General features: G+C 36.7%; 1 protein-coding gene across 7 annotated transcripts in view; it reads left to right on the forward strand.

The window, feature by feature from the left end:
• Nucleotides 1-17,462, forward strand: part of FTO (FTO alpha-ketoglutarate dependent dioxygenase) — a 225,163-nt gene that overhangs the window by 25,923 nt on the left and 181,778 nt on the right. For 2 of the 7 annotated variants that reach the window (XM_038148559.1, XM_038148553.1), the window contains exons 2-3: nt 10,974-11,051; nt 15,946-16,603. In XM_038148559.1, the coding sequence (XP_038004487.1) occupies nt 10,974-11,051; nt 15,946-16,603 (736 nt within the window). Of the gene's footprint in view, nt 1-1,064; nt 1,107-10,973; nt 11,052-12,278; nt 12,437-12,681; nt 12,766-13,960; nt 14,025-15,945; nt 16,604-17,462 lie in introns of those variants that run through there. The other 5 variants (XM_038148555.1, XM_038148554.1, XM_038148556.1 and 2 more) reach the window with 5 other exon arrangements.

Consider the following 17,462-nt stretch of genomic DNA (forward strand, 5'->3'; position numbering starts at 1 on the left):
CTCTCACAGCTCCGGCCTGTTGGCTGTGCTTATTTGGTGTAATAATTAGCAGAAATTCTCGCTAACAGCGGTACTTACCAACACCTCACATTTTCCTCTGTGTTTTTGTACGTGATGGATTGTGCATTCTATGAATAAAGTTAAGCGGGTCACAGCCTAAGCCCTGTACAACACAGCTATTTTCTGCACAATAGTTCTGAATAGATATATATTAACTCCTTTTTAATCCCCGGGGTGTGTAATGCAAACAAATTCCAGTCTTTTTGTAATAGGCTGTTGAAGACTTGTAAGCGCAGAACACTTAACATGTCAACTTAAAGAACACAAAAAGAGAAATGGAATGAGGAGCTACAGAAATTAGAGTACAGTATCTGTTACCAATGGCAGGCTTCAGGAGCCTGTTCCAGTGCTTCATGAGGTTTGGTACAGATCACTGTACTTTTTCTAGAGGAACAGTTCTGGTATGCATGTTAAAGATGATCTCTCTGCTGCTGTGATGCTCAGAGTTTGTCTGCTTGGTATGAAAGGTAGGAACTCTGAGTTAAACAGTACTGGGGTTATTTTTGCACTTTCCTAGCTGGAAATGGTTTTGCTTAAAATACTTGTCATGGAAATAAAAAGAAAAGGTTCCTGAATAAATGCCGTGGGTAGGGATCCTCATCATGGTTCTTTCCAAATGGAGGGCCTGATAAAGTTAAGGGTTATCATAATTATTAAGTAACTGTAGTATTTTTTCAGCTAAACTCCTAAGTAAAAATTTAGTGCAATTCTTATGTAATGAATTAGCTCAACTAGCAGTGGTTTGAGGCATATTTCACATGGAAGTTCAGCTCTGCATGGAGACTATCAAGCCTTTGTCACTAGTTTAATTGGCAATTGCGGCATGTGTAGTGCCAAATGTGGGTCATAAGCTCTTGCAGTTGTCTATTACTTTATTTTAAAATCCTCCTTTTGAATATGTTTTTTAAATCCTACATTGTTCTTTTTTTTTTTTCTTTTTTTTTTTTTTTTCATTCAGCCCTTCTTGAATTCTAGTTACTGCTGAAGCAATTCTATTGTAGAGGGGGAAGTAATACAGCATGTTAAGCCAGCAAATAAGAACAAAGGTGGGTCTGGCAGCTTTCTTTTAATGTCAATTCCTTGCCCTCAGCCTCCCTTATTAATGCAACTGAGCTGCTGTCACTCAGATGGTTTTAACACAGACATGCAGGCTACGTGTCAGAAAGGGTGGCCTAGATTTTTGAGTTTCAGGTTGAGAGTACTCCAACATACAAAACCACTGTATTAAATTATAAACTGTTTGACTCCAGTCCTTGTAGGCATTCTGAAGGAAGGGAAATTTATTTATTGTTGTCTTTGACATATCCTCTAAGGAAACAAGAGAGTTTAGATTTTAAGGTGTCTGCAGTATCTTCAGTTGGAGGGAGACTTTCCTGTGTGTCTTTAAAATTGCAGTCATTCAGAACAATCCTTCTCTTTGTCAAGTTGTACTTCCACATCAGGATTATTTTTTATGTGCTTGTATCTCTTTATATGAAAGATTTTTACATTTTTTTTACTGTTCCTTCACTTGTTCAAATTTACTGTGGGCTTTTTTGATAATGTTCTTGTCATTACATTACGATATCATATACAGATATTTACTTAAAAATACAATCAGAAGTTATTTGATGCTTTTTCTTTACTGGGCCATTTAATGGATTCAGTTTTGATTGTCACCACACAGTTCATTAAACATGTCTGCATTTTCCTCTCAGCCTGCCACAGCTTTAGTATGTTGTGGATCAGTATGGCTGCCCCTCTTCTTCCTTTGTTTAGACAACCAATCCAAGCCATTCCTGAGTGAGTTAGTACTCTTGGTAGGAATTGTTTATTTATTAAATTTGGCAGAAGAAGCATGCAGTAGTGTAAGTCTAGGATATTTTGTCAGCAGACAGGAGCAAGTAGGGCAAAGAAGAGTTGAAATGGTTGAAAGCTGGCATGGTCCTCTATGTGCCAGCCTCTGTTTTTCACCTTCAGAAATCCAGCCTGTATTTGAGAGTAGCATGGAGAAGGGAAGAGACTATTATGAAAAGATTTGTTATTACTGTGCTACTTCACATTCTCAAAATACAGGCAGAGGTAGCAGCAGGACTATTCAGAATCTCGGACCAGTTGGAAATGTAAGTGTATGGGGAAAAAGGACAGGCAAGAGTTTTCCCTGAACAAATGTGCAAGGAAGAGTTAAGAAATAATTTTTGTGCATTTCCATTTTAACTTGAGTAGTGCTGATCTACAAAATTATACCTGAACATTGCAAGTGAGGAGAAAAGTTAACGAGAAATAGGGTCTGTATATGCAAATAATAGAAATGAAAACTGAAAATTAAGTATTAGCCTTTTCATAAGTCAGAATAGCTTTATTAAAACGGCATTATATGAAAATGTTGGAATGCTTAAGTTTGTTCAACAAATGTATTCTTAAGCAAAATGTTGATTTGCATTATGAAATTTGCCTGGATTTGGCACAAAGAAAACGTCTTAACAGAAATTTCCTTCCTTCACAGCACATCAGTGTCTCTTGTATTTTACCTCTTAGTATACCCTAACATTATTTACATTGTGCAAAATTTCTTAAGAATAAAATGTGGGTAGCCTTTCTTTTAGCTGTGGTTCTTTACCCTTATGGTAGTACTGGAAATGTTATCAGTACTGTGAAATACAGATCCCAACTAATTCCTGCTTTTTGGATTCTGAGCTAGCAGAGAATTTCTGGTTCACTGACCACTGGTGACTGGCAGAGTGATAAATCAAAACCAAACTGAGGAATGAGATGCATCTAACTTTCAGTTAGTGTGGCTCTGCTGCCTCCAGTTTATTCGGTTGGACTGTATGTGCAGAACTTCTTAAAGAAATATCAATGATGCTTTGAAGTCTAATGGTCTAAACAGTTTGGGAACCACTCATTTAGAAAAACTTCCAAACTTGATATAAGAAAAAATTCCCACAAGGGAGAATTTAGGTTTCAAAGAGGTGTCTTCTCCAATGCCTATTTATCCTTTCTTTTCAATTGTGCTCCCTGTTTCTGGTCTGAACTTGTCCAGCATTTCAGACCCTGAATTTTGCTAATTGTTGCCTGCCAACTTAGCATTTAGATGCTAGCTTTCTGTTCCCTGTGTGGCTTATTTTGGAGACTGTGAACAAAACGAAGCCTTCAATCTTCAAAATTAACCACGTCTGAATTGTTCACTATGAGGTGTTTCTTTAAATGACTTTTGTTGAAAAAAACCCCTTTTTTCAGCAAACCATATAGCAATATCTTTCTTTAATTTATATGCCAAAATTCAATCAACAGTACTTCTTTAATAGAATAGTTGTCTTATTATAAAGTTGAGTCAACAACTGTAGTATTTAGGTTTTCTAAGTGAGTGTATCCATCATTTAACTGATGGTGTAGTGCATGCAAAGTTAGGAAATTAGTATGTAATAAATACAAACCAATGTCTGTGCCTTTATTACAAGATTTTATGACTCTTAGAATCATAAAATACCAGGTTGGAAGGGGGGGGGGGGGGGCCTCAAGGATTCTCTGGTCCAGTTGTGTAAAATGTTGCAAATTCCACTGCACCTCACTGAATATACTCATACAAATTTTATGTTAAAATTGATGTGCATAATGTGATCTCTAATTTTTATATCCCTTAAAATATATTGTTAAATGATGCAACTGTATTAACGTTGTTCTCCTGTGTGTCTTCAAAACTGACTTCTCAGTTGTGCTGTTTGGAAAGATGTTGAGAGTGAATTCATTGTAACCATGATTACACATCAGTGATGGTTGCCTTTAAATTGTTCTGGGGAGAGGAGGAAGAATTCCACAAAGCTTCTGCTCAAGGCGTCCTCTAGTGAGCAATGTTGGAAGGAAAATTTGAGTTTATCATGTCCTTGAAAAGGGCAAAGCACAAAGATGGAAGAGCAGAGGCAAGAAGTCTGGTGCGGCTTCTGTGGCCGGAGCCCAGGGAACTGGCATTGCCCTTCCTTTGGTGCATTCTTTTGGCAGTGATTTTGTTAATTGTGGCACATACTCTCCAGAATTATCTTGAAAATGCCTCCTTTAAAATACATTATCTGTGTGCCTGGTGAAATGTGACTAACAGAAAAGAAAAGTGTTCCTGGAATACATTTCCTTTTATCTGTAAGGCTTTAAACCATCTTCCTGTCTTTTCATTCTGCAGTGAAGAATACAGTATGCATTCTGCAAATATGTATTGTCTTGGAGGGCTGTAAAGGTCTTCAGATTTCACCAAGTTTGTAAGTGTTTTTAGACATTTATAGTGCTTATTGTGCTAATAAAACTCTGGAAAATAATTTGGTTCTATAAAAAATACCAAGAATCAACAATTTTGTAATGGCCTGTGAAGATGTTCAAATACTGTGTAATGGGCATGACAGCTACAGTATGTGAAATTTAATGCTCTAGCTCCTTATTGATCTTCCTTGTAGCCAATTGCATGGCACATGCATTTGCACTTAACACCTGCTCTTTTTACATTAACACTATCTTCTGCAGTGTCACCAAGGGCAGATAGAAGCTGCATTTGATGCTAAGTTGAAGTATTTAAGTAAATATCTTTTTTTTTTTTTTCATATCCTTTTTACTTCACTTTTGACTGCTTTATTTTCTGGGTGATATTTTAACACTTGGAGTTTTTTCCCCCCTTTTTAAAGTGTTCTTATTAAACATTGGTTCCTTCTACCATTATTTATCAGTATATATAGAGACCAGCAATCATGCCAGGCTTGTTATTTTCTGGAAATGATGAAAAGCTGCAAGAAAATTTAGTTTATCTTTGATTTTGCTGATAGTTCTGAAAAATTGTATCAGTGTGACCTGCCAGTGTTTGTGTTGGGAAGTTCTTTGTCTATATCTACAGAAGTTATGAGCCTGTTGCAAAGGTTCTGAATCTGCATTTCAAGCTGTCAGCCCTTGGGTTTCAGTCTGGAGGTCCTTGGTCTGTTCTGTGGCTGTTGGTCAGTGTGTTTGCTCTTACTTTGCTACATTAATGAGATATTGAATCCCAGTGAGGGTAGTACAATTCCACATTGCAGATATGCAATACTTCCCAAAATAAGGTGGAGATTCTTAATGTTTCTTTCTGTTTCCTTGAGGCCTTCAGGGATAAATAGCACCATGTCAGCATTATTTTCCATTCTTGAGCATAATATGCAGCTCCTAAGGCTACAGAGATCTAGTGCCATGTGTCCTGGTAATCGATTTCCATGGAAGTTAGGAACCATCAATATCTTCCATGTCATTAGAACATGAGATGAGCAGCAAATGTATCATTGTTGCGACTTTAACCCTTGTTATAGTTTTTATTTTGTCTGTCTTTAATCTTTATTGAATCCTGTCTGTCAAGTACTATTACTTAGTATTTCACAACTGGTCAAACCCCCTTGGTTTCTTGGCACTGGGCATGTCGGGGGTGTTTTTGCTAAATCATGCAGAATCAGTTATTGGTAACAGTCACTAAGGTTTCTGCCTCCTGACTTTTTTGGGGTAAGCTGGTTAAGAATTGCTAGATTAAGAAACCTGGTCTCAGAATCTACTGGCTATCTTTTAGAAACTATGCAAAGAATGACATGCAGGCGTGCCTCAGTGTCCTTATCTATTCTTAAGGATTCACAGCCATGTTGAACTAAACACTCTCTTAATTGTGTTGTCTTAAGTACATGTGTGATCTTGTGTCCATATGTATAAGAAGAAACTAAGAACTGGAGATCTGGTTAAAATTTGATAATTTCCAAGTTTGAATATTCTTACTTTTCACCTAATACTTTGGAGCTGACCCATTTACTTACTGGTACCTGCTGCAAGAGGATGCACAAATGCATGAAGGGAACAAGACGTGGGTGGTGTTGTCAAGATGCTTGCAGTGATGGTAGAAGAAGTAGAAATTTATTCAGAATTATACAGAGGAGCCTTAGGGACATTTTGTCGGCCCAGAGTGTCTGTGTTTGAAGTATTTATTACTTCATATTTTTATCGTGATTGCTTACAGTGCTAATCCATGCGTGACAAATCTACACTCAGCTAGGTAAGGAAATTGCCAGTTCTGTTCCATTAACAGCCACTGGCCAAAGGAACAATGTTCCTGTAGGTTAAAGCAACAATTAAGGGGCCCTTAACACTTGAAGATGGGGAAAGAGGGGATACTGGCAGCAGACATTTTTCACACACCGCTAAGCTGCTCCAATGCATAAATTAACTCTTAGTTCAGTTACATCAGTGGAGTGTGCTGTGCATATGCATGACTGGTCTGTGTGTGTGTGAACCCAAACCTGGGCCTGTTGATTTATGAGAAAGGGTAAGAGAGGTTGAAATTAGTAAGCAAAGCCAAACAGTACCTTTGCAGCAGAGAATACCAAACAGTCTTTGTGACAGCTACTCACAGATGCTGATGTAAGACCTGAGGTCTTGGCATGGCAGTGGATTGTTCATTATGTAATTTTTTTTCATGCCCAGGTCATTTGAACTGCATTTTGTTACTTCTGTAGCTGGACCTGTTTGTTCAGTGGAAGAACAGGATTCACTGTGGTTATATTAAATAACAAGTATAATTGATTGTAGTATAATTAGCAATTGGATATATGGGGCATGAAATATTGCTAGACCATCGTAGATATTTTTAATATGAGTTTATATAGAATAATAATAATAATGATAATCATACATATTTTTGCCCTTAATATAAAAAAGGTTTTGACTTCTGTTAGGGGGTAAGGAGAGCAGCTTGTAGTATGCAGTGTGGGACAGTATGGTCATATGTCTACCAGTATTTTTGGGAGGCTGTATTGTAGAATGTGGCACAGACAAGGTTTTTGGTAAGTCTTGAATGTAATAAAGAGTAGACTGGTAATAAAACATTTTCATGTCAGTAAATGGTGTTGTAAAATTGGCCAGTCCCTTAAGATCTTTTGATGAGTAGAGTTTACAGAAATAATTGGAAGAAAAAAAAATCTGAAATCAAATATATGTGATAATGGAGAAATAAAAGCTGTAATGGTGCGTTTAGGATGTATTTTTTATTACTCTAGGTTAATTTCTGACATAACTTGTTTTAGTGAACCACTTGAATGATCTTGGTAGCTATGAAGTTTTAACAGCTAACACTTGGAAAGCCTTGTAGTTTAAACAAATGTCAACTTCAAAATCACATTCCTTCCTTAAGAAACTATCCCAGTTCTATTTTTTATAAAAAAACCTTGCATGTGAAAGGGTGTTAGGAGGTAAAGTTTTAGAAGTTCCTGTAAAATGATGACTTTTTTCTTGATGGGATCTTAGTACTGTGTCACAAAATTTTTGCTATATGTTTAATCTTCCTCCTTTATAAAATTGTTTATGAAGCATTTTAGAGCACTGGCCCTTTGCTTCATGCAGGATTTGAAAGAAATCCATGTTTTACTAGAGTTGATTAAAAAAAAGGAACGAAAGAGAAACACAGGCCCTAATGGACATTCTTGTGTGGGTGAAAAAGGTAATAGGAAGGAGAGATTTTTGAGAAACCAAAGGTTTGCATCTGAACTGTGATTCAGATCTGTCTTTCATGACAACAGGCATTCTCAAGCATTCTGGTAACCTTTCGGAAAACAAAAGGCTGTTGGGAACAACTGTTGGAGAAGGAGACTATACTTTCTTATGCTTTGAATAGTGGCTCTTTTTTTTTATGATCTATCCCTGAAATTTCTGCATAAACATTGGGTTTTATTAAAAACAACAAAAAAAAAATCAAGTGTTTTACTAGTTCTGGTCCCAAGTAGTCTCAGAAGTGTAAAAACTGCAGCAGGCAGTTAGCAAACTTTTTAAGATGAAGAAATAGGCAATGTTTTAAGAACTTCTGATGAAAGGAGTTGATGCAGAGGGGCTGTTGTAGGCTGGGAGTGGAGATGATGTTTCAAAGCTGCTACACCATCCTCTCTGCACCCTCACCTCTTTGCTGTGTTTCTGTTACTTCCCTTGCTCTGTGACATACAAGGCACCACTTCTCTTGCCAGGAAAAATAAATAATTACATGTATAGTGATTGAGGGATTCCAATTATTATTTATTCCACTTGCTGAATTTTACAACCATCTCATTAATGATCTTATTTATTTTTAATGAATGAGCAGAGATTAATGTCTGCAGGATGTTCATTGTGCACTCTAAAATGGGGCATTTGTGTTTCTGAACTTCATTGCAGAGTCATTTAAAATAGCTCCAGTAACACTCACAGCAGCCCACAAAATAAGTATTTGCTGAGGTTTTTGCCTTTCTGAAGGCCCGAGATGAACACTTGACAAAGTTTCTAAAGCAGTGCAGCGTGTGGTGATGGGAATGGTGCATATCAGATTGTCTTTCATGTCTTGGCATCACTAATGTCTGTGTAAAAATCACGTTGTTTTTTAAAACATAAGAAAGATAATCTTGATATCTGAATAAACTGTTACACTGTTGATACTGTTGATAATTTTTAAAATTTAAAAATCAGATTTAGAAAAATGCTTTTTAAGAAGCCTGACACCTTCAAGTAAAGGCATTTTTTTAGTTTTTACTGAGGGGTTATGTGTTTGAAGAACCAATAAACAATGCTTATGTAACACTGCTTAGACTTTCACATCAGCCAGCCGGTATAGCCAGATACTCAGTTTTTCTTTTTTTTTTTTTTTTTTCTACTTTTTGGAGGTATTTGTGAGTAGCTTGATGTTTTTGACATCTGTGTGACAGCTTCTTGCATAAGAGATGAGCAGCATGTTCTACCACCCAGCTGTGTGTATTAGTGTGCACATCAAGCTGAAGAGAGGCACTTAGCCAGATCTGACAATCAAATGTGAACTACTACTACCTATACACAAGAGTGCATTTTAATGTTGTGTGCTTTTTGCCAAGAGCCTGATACTTGACAAAGAAATTGTCAGAATCTCTCTTCTTCTCTTCTTCCCACTTTTTTTTTTCTTCCACAGATGTGAGTCCATGTTAAAATATCTTCTTCTTTTTTTTTTCCCCTGCAGTTAATATGGTTTATCTTACAGATAGCAAAACCAGTCTAATGTTTTCAGCAATTTCATGTAATAAAATTCTGGCAAGCTTTTGGTGATAGAGGAGCCTAATTGTTTTAGAAAATGCAGGAAATCAGTGTGTCATTTTCTGCCATCTTAATCTGGAGTTACAATCTGCTGGGTTTCAGCAATGATTTCATGTCAACATCCCAGCAACCTGTCCCCAAAGAAAACTGAGGACATAAAGAAATTACACCACTAGTTCAGAAATGTCAGTGCTGCTCTGCTCAGGCTTGTTAAGGATTGGTGCTCAGCACATTGTGAGTGTGGAGATGAGTGGGAGCCACATGCTCTGATTGTAGTTTGACTGATCTATGAACCTTAAAATCCTCTACACTTCCACCTGACTTTAAGCCTCTGTTGCCTTTCTCGATGCTTAAATTTGAAGAAATGGAATTCATTGTTACAGAATGCACAGTTATACTCCATAGTTCAGCTTTCCTTGTTTATGTGTTTGCTATAAGCCAGGAGTTAGTTAATACAGGAAATGTTTTCTCTTCCTTTTTTAAATAGTAGTGCCAGAATAGTGAAGATCTGGTTTCACCTTGTTTTGAACTTGGTTTTATGAAAGTGTTAGTTGCACCTTATTTTTTTTTACTTCCCGTTTCCCTTTGTATTATACCCTTAATATTCTTTTAAAAACAGTATTCCATTTCCATCTGTTCTTTCTCTTACAACATAAAAATATTCTTTCTTTTGCTGATGTTTATGTAGTTGAAAATATTGCAATCAAAGTAAGAATTTGAGTCCTGTTATATATTTAAGCATTATGGTGGATAGAGTTTTATGGTCTTTGAGTTGCAAGTAAGTTGAAATTTGTTAATAATCAAAGTTTGTTAAAAGCAATCCTGGCAAGCTAAAAGAAAGAAGAAGTAAAGGAAGGAGTTTATTAATTTTCTAGGCCAGAACTTCCACTGTAATAAATTTTACACTGTGATTAAGCTGTACTTATACTGAATTAGTGTTGAATTAGTCTGTGAATAGATAAGTGTGAATGGACCTGTCATGGATCAGGATTGTTTGATTCCAGAAATTCTGATGGCATGTTTCACACATCTCTTGCACTTGTCAAATTAATTGTATAGTGCCACAAAAAAATCTTATTTTGGTTAATAAAAGCCTGAAAAATACAATTTGGAGAGACATCAGACTTTTATCTTAGGAATTTATTAGTGATCACATTGACTAAATATTGGTGCAGATGCTCTCAGTCTAAACCAGAAGTAAAAATGGAGTTAAGAGGACAGAGGAAACCTGTTTTTACAGGCAGCTGGTTTTTGTGCAATCCCAATATCAGACCTGATTTATGGCTGTCTCTGGGATGGCAGGTCTTGAGGATGGCATTTGAAATATTGTCAGGCTGTGGGGGCTTTGGGCTACAGTAGATTGTGCTTTCCTTTTATTTCATAAACTATGAAAATATTTTAGAGTACTCCCAACATTGGGGCTTATTGTTTTTATGAAGTGGGTTATGGAGCCATTTGGTGAAATATGAGCTTTGTACCCATTGGCTGCACAAATTGAAGTACAAAAGAAAATGGAAGGAAACAAGAAATTAATGTGCAGTTATAAAGTAGGCATAGGTCTGAGGAACATAAGGCTGAGATGAATTTTGATCAGTGTAACAAGGACTGATATCTAAAAAAGAACTTGTGAGTAAAAGAACTCATGAGCTCTAAAACTGCCTAAACTGAATTACTGCTTTGTAAGCAGAGAAGTTCCCCTGATTTTTTTTTCTTTTTTGTTTTTACTTATTATAATTTTTGAGAATTGAAGATAGTAAGAGAAGTAATTGCACCTGGTTTTGCCATTTAAATACAACTACTTTTATATTTCTCTGTTTATATCTTGGTTTTTAAGTCTAACTTTCTGTTTCAATTTTGCTCCTGCAAAACAGAAGAAAAAACTTCTTGAAGAACTTGGGGAGAATAGACTTCCATACCTGACACCAGCCGATGCTGATTTCCACCAGCTGGTAACGTATTTCTTTTAAATCATTTTAAACTAAAATGGCTGTTTGCACTGAGCAACAAATAAATCTTCCTTCAAAGAGACACTGTGAAATCTGATATGAAAAAAGGTATCCTGATAGCTGATAATGCACTTCCAGGTGGTGTGAAATAAGATCTCTAGAACTGGGATGTTCACAAATAAGAACTTGGTGAACTTTATTTTTACGTGTGTGCTCTCACTACAAGTAATGTATAACAGTGAATCATAGTTTTTCATGCTTTGCTGAAGCAGAATACACGTCACCAATATTTTAAATTATTTTTCTGAGTGGTGAAGAGAACTTTATAGCTCCTGTTTGGCAAAATAGGGGGAATATGAACATAGAAATTCAAAGTTTGAGGGGCTTAATTCTACTTCCCAACAATAAGTAATTGTTAATTCTTTGCTTGCAAAACAAACTGTGGAAACTGGAATGCCTCAAATGAAACCAAGCAGAAGTAAGATCAGGCCCAGTAGCCACATGAGTAGTAAGCCAAGTGAGTGTGTGCAAGAATATAATGAATAAATAGAATTTTCTGCATCTGTCTTGGATCTTTCTAGATCAGCTACAGAACTCAGGGTAGGTTCAATCAGATCAAATTGGATCATGGTAAGAGGAAAAGCATAAGGAATAACGTGGCTGTTTGAAGAGCTCCAGTGACCATGCTCACATTACACAACACAGGAGTGGTCTCTGCCTTGTGTTGATATATGGTTCAAAGATGTGCAAGTGTAGAAGAGCTGGGAGAATTTATAAGAGTGATACAGATGGATTTTATTATTTCTTCTTTCTTTACACAAAAACCCAAACACGTTCTTTTCAGTCTTAAACTTAATGCTCATGAAGAAACTCTTCCCCCTTTCAAGAAGTGAGCAGCTGACTTTTCTCTTTCCTAGTCCTCTTACATCCCCTCCTGCTTGTTCTCTTCTGCCTCTGATGCTGCCAAGAGCTGCTGTGCCCAGCATCTTCTTTCTTTTTCACATCTTTGTAAATTCAGCTTCTCCTGGAGCTGATGTGAAAAGAGGAGGTGGCATCTCATTTGCTCAGGGTCAGTAGCCCATAAATACAGAAGACAATGGGAACAAGATAAGCAGTAACAATCCCACCTGTTCAATCCTTAATACATTTTCGATACATTCTTTTTGCAAATATAGAATTATACTTTTTATATAGTGTATGTGTGATGCTAGATATTTTTTAAGTATATAGGCTAATCACAAGCATCACAAACACCTTTTGAAGTCTGTGGTGGTTATGAAATGTTACTGGAATCACAGCTGTAGAAATTGCAAGTTCCATGCTGCCTAAATGTGCTACAGCTGGAGAGGAAAAGAAGAGTGAGAGCTTGAAGACAACAAATCAGCAAGGTAAAATACCACATACAGTGTAGTTTTATAGTCTGTCTTTCCTGGACAGACCTGCCCTATTCCTTGAAGGATCTCTTATGAAACAGTATTCTTCGAACATATTCGAAAAGTTAGGTAGGATGCAACTAAATAAACTCTCTTATCCTGTTGGGTATGGAAGTGTACAGCCTGAACAGAAGTAAGAAATTCCACCACAAGCAAAACTTCCACTGACATCCTCTTTCAATGTGTTTTTCCTGATAAAGGATTTTGAAAATGGGCCCCAAGCCATAAGCTGAAACAATGTGATGTTTAAAGCCAGTACGGAACAAGAAAGGCGCTGTAACAAGGTAGCTCACAAATATTTGAAGTACAGACTATAATTTCATGATGCACGTGGCAGTTTGCTTATCAAGGGTCCTCATTGCTGGTTGCTAACTGTATTCTGTCATTTAAGTCCGTAGGGTGGTTCTCTGTGTTGAGTATCACCATGAAAAGTGAAAGCATATTTAAAATCTTGTGTGTAATAGTCACAAGAAGATTTGAGCATCAAATGTGGTTGTTTTTTTTCTGTACTGTAGTTGCCTGTAATGCTGCCACTTCTTTCAGAGTGAGCAGTGAGTTGACCTTTAATACTGGCTGTCAGAATTACAACACAGAGTACATGATTACAGCCCTTCCCCACCCCCCAAAACAACAAGGTGTCCAGTGTGAACCCAGAAGTCACCCCATGTTCTGATCCTGTAATTCTTTCCTTATGGAGGGCACAGCACAGGCACTGGTTGGGGATTTAAAGAAGACCAGGCTGTTTTCATGTGATGTGTTGGAAATGTGTTTCCACTTCCTGATTTCTTTTGAGATACCTTAATGCTAAAATAGTTCTTAAGCATGTGATCTTAAAGCACAACCCAAAGGTAACAGGCCTCTGACTTGGCTGGCAGCAAAATGTGCAAGGCATTACCTCTGCAGCTCAGGAGGGGAATACAATGTTGTTTCCTTTGTGAAATCTGTGTTCTTTCTTTCTAGTGCATGTTTTCTGGGGGTTTAATTGCTTTATGTCATATTGTTATTTCCCTCCTTCTGTTTCTAATAATTGTTTGGAACTTCGTGTGTGTGATTAATGTCAGAAATTCAGTGTATGTATATCTTCATATAAATGGTTTAAAAATATATACTATTATTGACTGTTTAAATACACCATAATAGAATATGTAATGTGGTATGAGTATGTCCAGAATACAGAATTATTTAAAGAAATACTGGGGTACTGCTATGGAACTGTTAGAGCTCTTTCTTTCCTACAGGGCATTTGCATAATGAAAGATATAATGAAGTAATAATCTTTATATGTCACAGCATATAATATTCTAGCATTCTTAAGTAACATTATGAAAGAATATTTATGATTCCCATCAGCCTGTACCTTCACACCTGACTGTAGCCTATAGCTCCAAATCCTGACTTTACAGTTACTGATTTCATTAGTTGTTGTTTTTAAGGATTTTTTTCACTGTACTGTTCAAAGGCTGGAGATACACAGCACTGATAGAAACAAAAGGGGCAGTTCAGGACCTCTAAAGGAGTCATTTCAGGCTTTTGACAAGCTCAGGTAAATGTAGTTTATCAAGTTTGGATTCATTTCTTTGAATGAAAGCTGTGATCCTGTGTTCTGGGATTGTAGAGGGACCTTCACACAGATCTGGGACTGCTTTCAAGCTTTGGTGTTTGAAGCTAAGCATGTAAATACAATTGTCAGAAATTATTTTCTGTAGATACTGTTACAGGGGTTTATTTTCCTCTCTCTAGGAAGCTAGTTTTTGGAACCGTAACAATGTATAAAGAAAATGAGTTAGCTTCACTGTAAAAATTTACAAGGAATGGTGGTGAGGTTTATAGATAAACCAAGATTTATTATATGTAATCATTATTTTTAAAATAGGCTTCCTTTTATGTTCTCCTTTTTAGTAGAAACAAATGATCCCATAAAGCCAGCTCTTCAGTGTTACAGGATAACAGTGCATTATGATGCAAAAGTCTGTTTTCATGCAGTGGAAAATGTGAATACTTATTGCCTGGTTTGTATTTTTTAAGGGCGTGTTCTTTGGATTTTAAAATTAATTTCCTGAAAGGCAGGTTCAAATGGGACTTGGAAGTAGATAGTACTAGTAAAGTGGGTTTGAGTTGTACCAGAAGGAGCTCACAGATGGATTGTAGGTCAGTGTGGTGTTTTGTGCCAGTGACTTTTATTTGTCTTTTTAAGAGCACTTTGAACATAAGCTATTAGACTAATAAAAGTTTTGGCGGATCAGTTTTATGCATCCATGTGCTCTTGCCCCACTGCCTAATGCCTTCAGATTTCAGTTTGCCTTAATATGTGTCCCCACACCACCATCAGTACCTGCCTTTTCTCCAAACTACCGACTAATATCTGGACAGAAGGAAATGGGTGTGGTGAGTCCTTAGGAGCTTCACAAATGCTTATTGATGCCTGGTACACTCACATTACAGCCCCTCTCTTACTAGGGCACTAGTGTGCATCTGTTTCTTTTATTTATCTATTAATTTTAATGAAATACGTAAGAACCCACTCTTTTAAAGAACTTATTCCCTAGCCTTTGTCTAGTTTGCCAAACAGTCTCAGCAGTAGTTAAAGCAGATTTACAGGCAACCAATAAAAGGTGTGATTATGTGATACTCACTTCCTTAGAAAACCAGATTAACAAAATAAAATTATCCAAGCCTTCCTGGAGTGGGAAGCAGTATTGTGCATACAAAGCAAGAAGCTGCTGATTAGCAGTGTTATACCTTGCTGGGAGTTGCTGCCTCCACACACTGCTGGATTCTGAACTCCAGCTGATACCAGAGCTGGTGTGGTCACAAGAGGATATGAGGGAAAAGGACACTGCAGGTAGGGAGCTGGGGAAGAAAATAAGTTTGGACATTTTCTGTTATCAAAAGAGAGCTTTTATATAAAATGAGAGATAATTGGCAGATACTGAGGAATGTAAAAATAGAAAGCACCAGAATGTTAGTAGCACATTTTTAAAAAAATGTATGTTTTGATTTTGTTATTTCTTCCCTGAAAAGTATTTTTAGATAAAGCTATTTGAGTGTGTCATGGAGCCCTCTAGATTTCTGTACATCAGAATGAAACTGAAGGGTCTTTGCAACCATTGCAAAAAGAGGAATCATTTTCTTACTGCTTGATGTTCTATTGTTTACATACTTAAAGGTGGCATTATCTGCAGATTCATCAGATGAGCTGTATGTTCTGCTGAACTGTTCTAGAGTCTTTGTATTTATTTACTTGGAGATTTGCTCTGGTTTAAGCAACTGGTACATATCCACATCTTGTGCAATGTACTGAAATATGAAAATAAAGTAACAAGTGCTGGCATCCATATCTTCACCACATTCTAGACTCATTCTTGTTAACTTGACAGCTTTGCCTTGTCTTGAAATATCGTGACTCCTGTAAAAAGAATAATTATTTTCCTCTTTTTGCTCTTTGTTTTTTTTTTCTCCTTTAGTGGAAGACCAAGTATTCCAAGCTGATTTTCAGGAAATCTGATACAGTACCTGAAGAGCTCCATCAAATGGTACAAGAAAGCTTTCTGACCTTGAGAGAACACAACTGTTTCTTTCAAGATCTTGTAAGGATCAAAGGAAAAGACTTCCTTACTCCAGTGTCTCGTATATTAATTGGAAACCCAGGATGCACTTATAAGTACTTGAACACAAGATTATTTACAGTTCCTTGGCCTACAGAAAGTCATGATATAAAATATTGCAGTCCTCAAATACATGATGCTTGTAAAGCATTAATGAGATTTAATGACTACTTGCATATTGAAACAGTCAAGGCCTTACAAGGACAAGATTTGTTTGAAAACAAACAAATTCAAGATACTACTGTAATAGATAGGAAGCAAAGTTTTGATACTTCTCTTACAGAGCAAGTGTCTGTTTCAAAAGATCAAAGCAGTGTTTGTGTACCAGAGGATGACAGAAGTCTAAAGAACAGAACATCTTTCAATTTGACTTTATTAAATTATATGGATCCACTACAAATGCTGTACTTGAAACAAGAGCCTTACTTTGGAATGGGGAACATGGCAGTGAGCTGGCACCATGACGAGAATCTGGTGGAAAGGTCAGCAGTGGCTGTGTACAGTTACAGCTGTGAAGGTGAGTGATGGGGCTTGACCAGTCACTAAAGTCCCTGAAATCCCTGAAGCTCTCCTGTGTTCCTTGTGTGTATGTACATAAGCACACCTGCACGCTGGTCTAGACCTGTCACGTGCTTCTGAATGCATTGTGGTACCTTTTGTATTGAAGTCTTATCTTTATTTCCACTAAAAGCTGTACAAAATACCTGTGTTTACTGCAGCTGGCTTAGCAGTTGTTCTCTAACTAGATTTAAACATTGGTATAATTAACTCCCTGACTAAGAGCCAGGAAATCAAAATCTGTCAAATACCTTTCTTAGGTTAATGCATCTGCATGTTTTCTGTCCTGTAAAATGTTTCACTGTGGCTGGGATCACCATTTTTATAGTGTTATTTATCATATACAGAGTTGCTTTGCTTTATGCTGATTTTACTACTCTTCTTTCTTTGGAAAGATCATTTTCAGTTGGTTTTGGATAGAAGTATTACTGTATTTACTTAAAAATATATGCATTTTGTCTAGGCATGCTGAAGTATTAATGTGTGCTTTATGGAGGACTTGCCAACATTTCTCTAGCTGGGAAGAGTGGACACTTTGCATTAAAACAACTCTTGTCTGACAGGCTTTGCAGGCTCTTGCTTATTTTAAAACGAATTGCATGCAGCATTTTAAGGGTGGTGGTGGTAAAAGTGCAGTATCATTAAATATTTCATTTTTAGCTTAAAGTACCTGCCCCATTTTTATTGTTATTTAAGAGCCAACATGAGGATTTTTTGTTTGTTTTTTTTCCTAACAATGCTTTAACAAAGGCTTGAATTTTTTTTAAATGGCTCGTAGTTTTGCAAACGTAAGATTAGAATGTAGAAACTTGAATTTG

Source organism: Motacilla alba, chromosome 11 (genome assembly GCF_015832195.1).
Source record: "Motacilla alba alba isolate MOTALB_02 chromosome 11, Motacilla_alba_V1.0_pri, whole genome shotgun sequence".
NCBI classification, from domain to species: domain Eukaryota; kingdom Metazoa; phylum Chordata; class Aves; order Passeriformes; family Motacillidae; genus Motacilla; species Motacilla alba.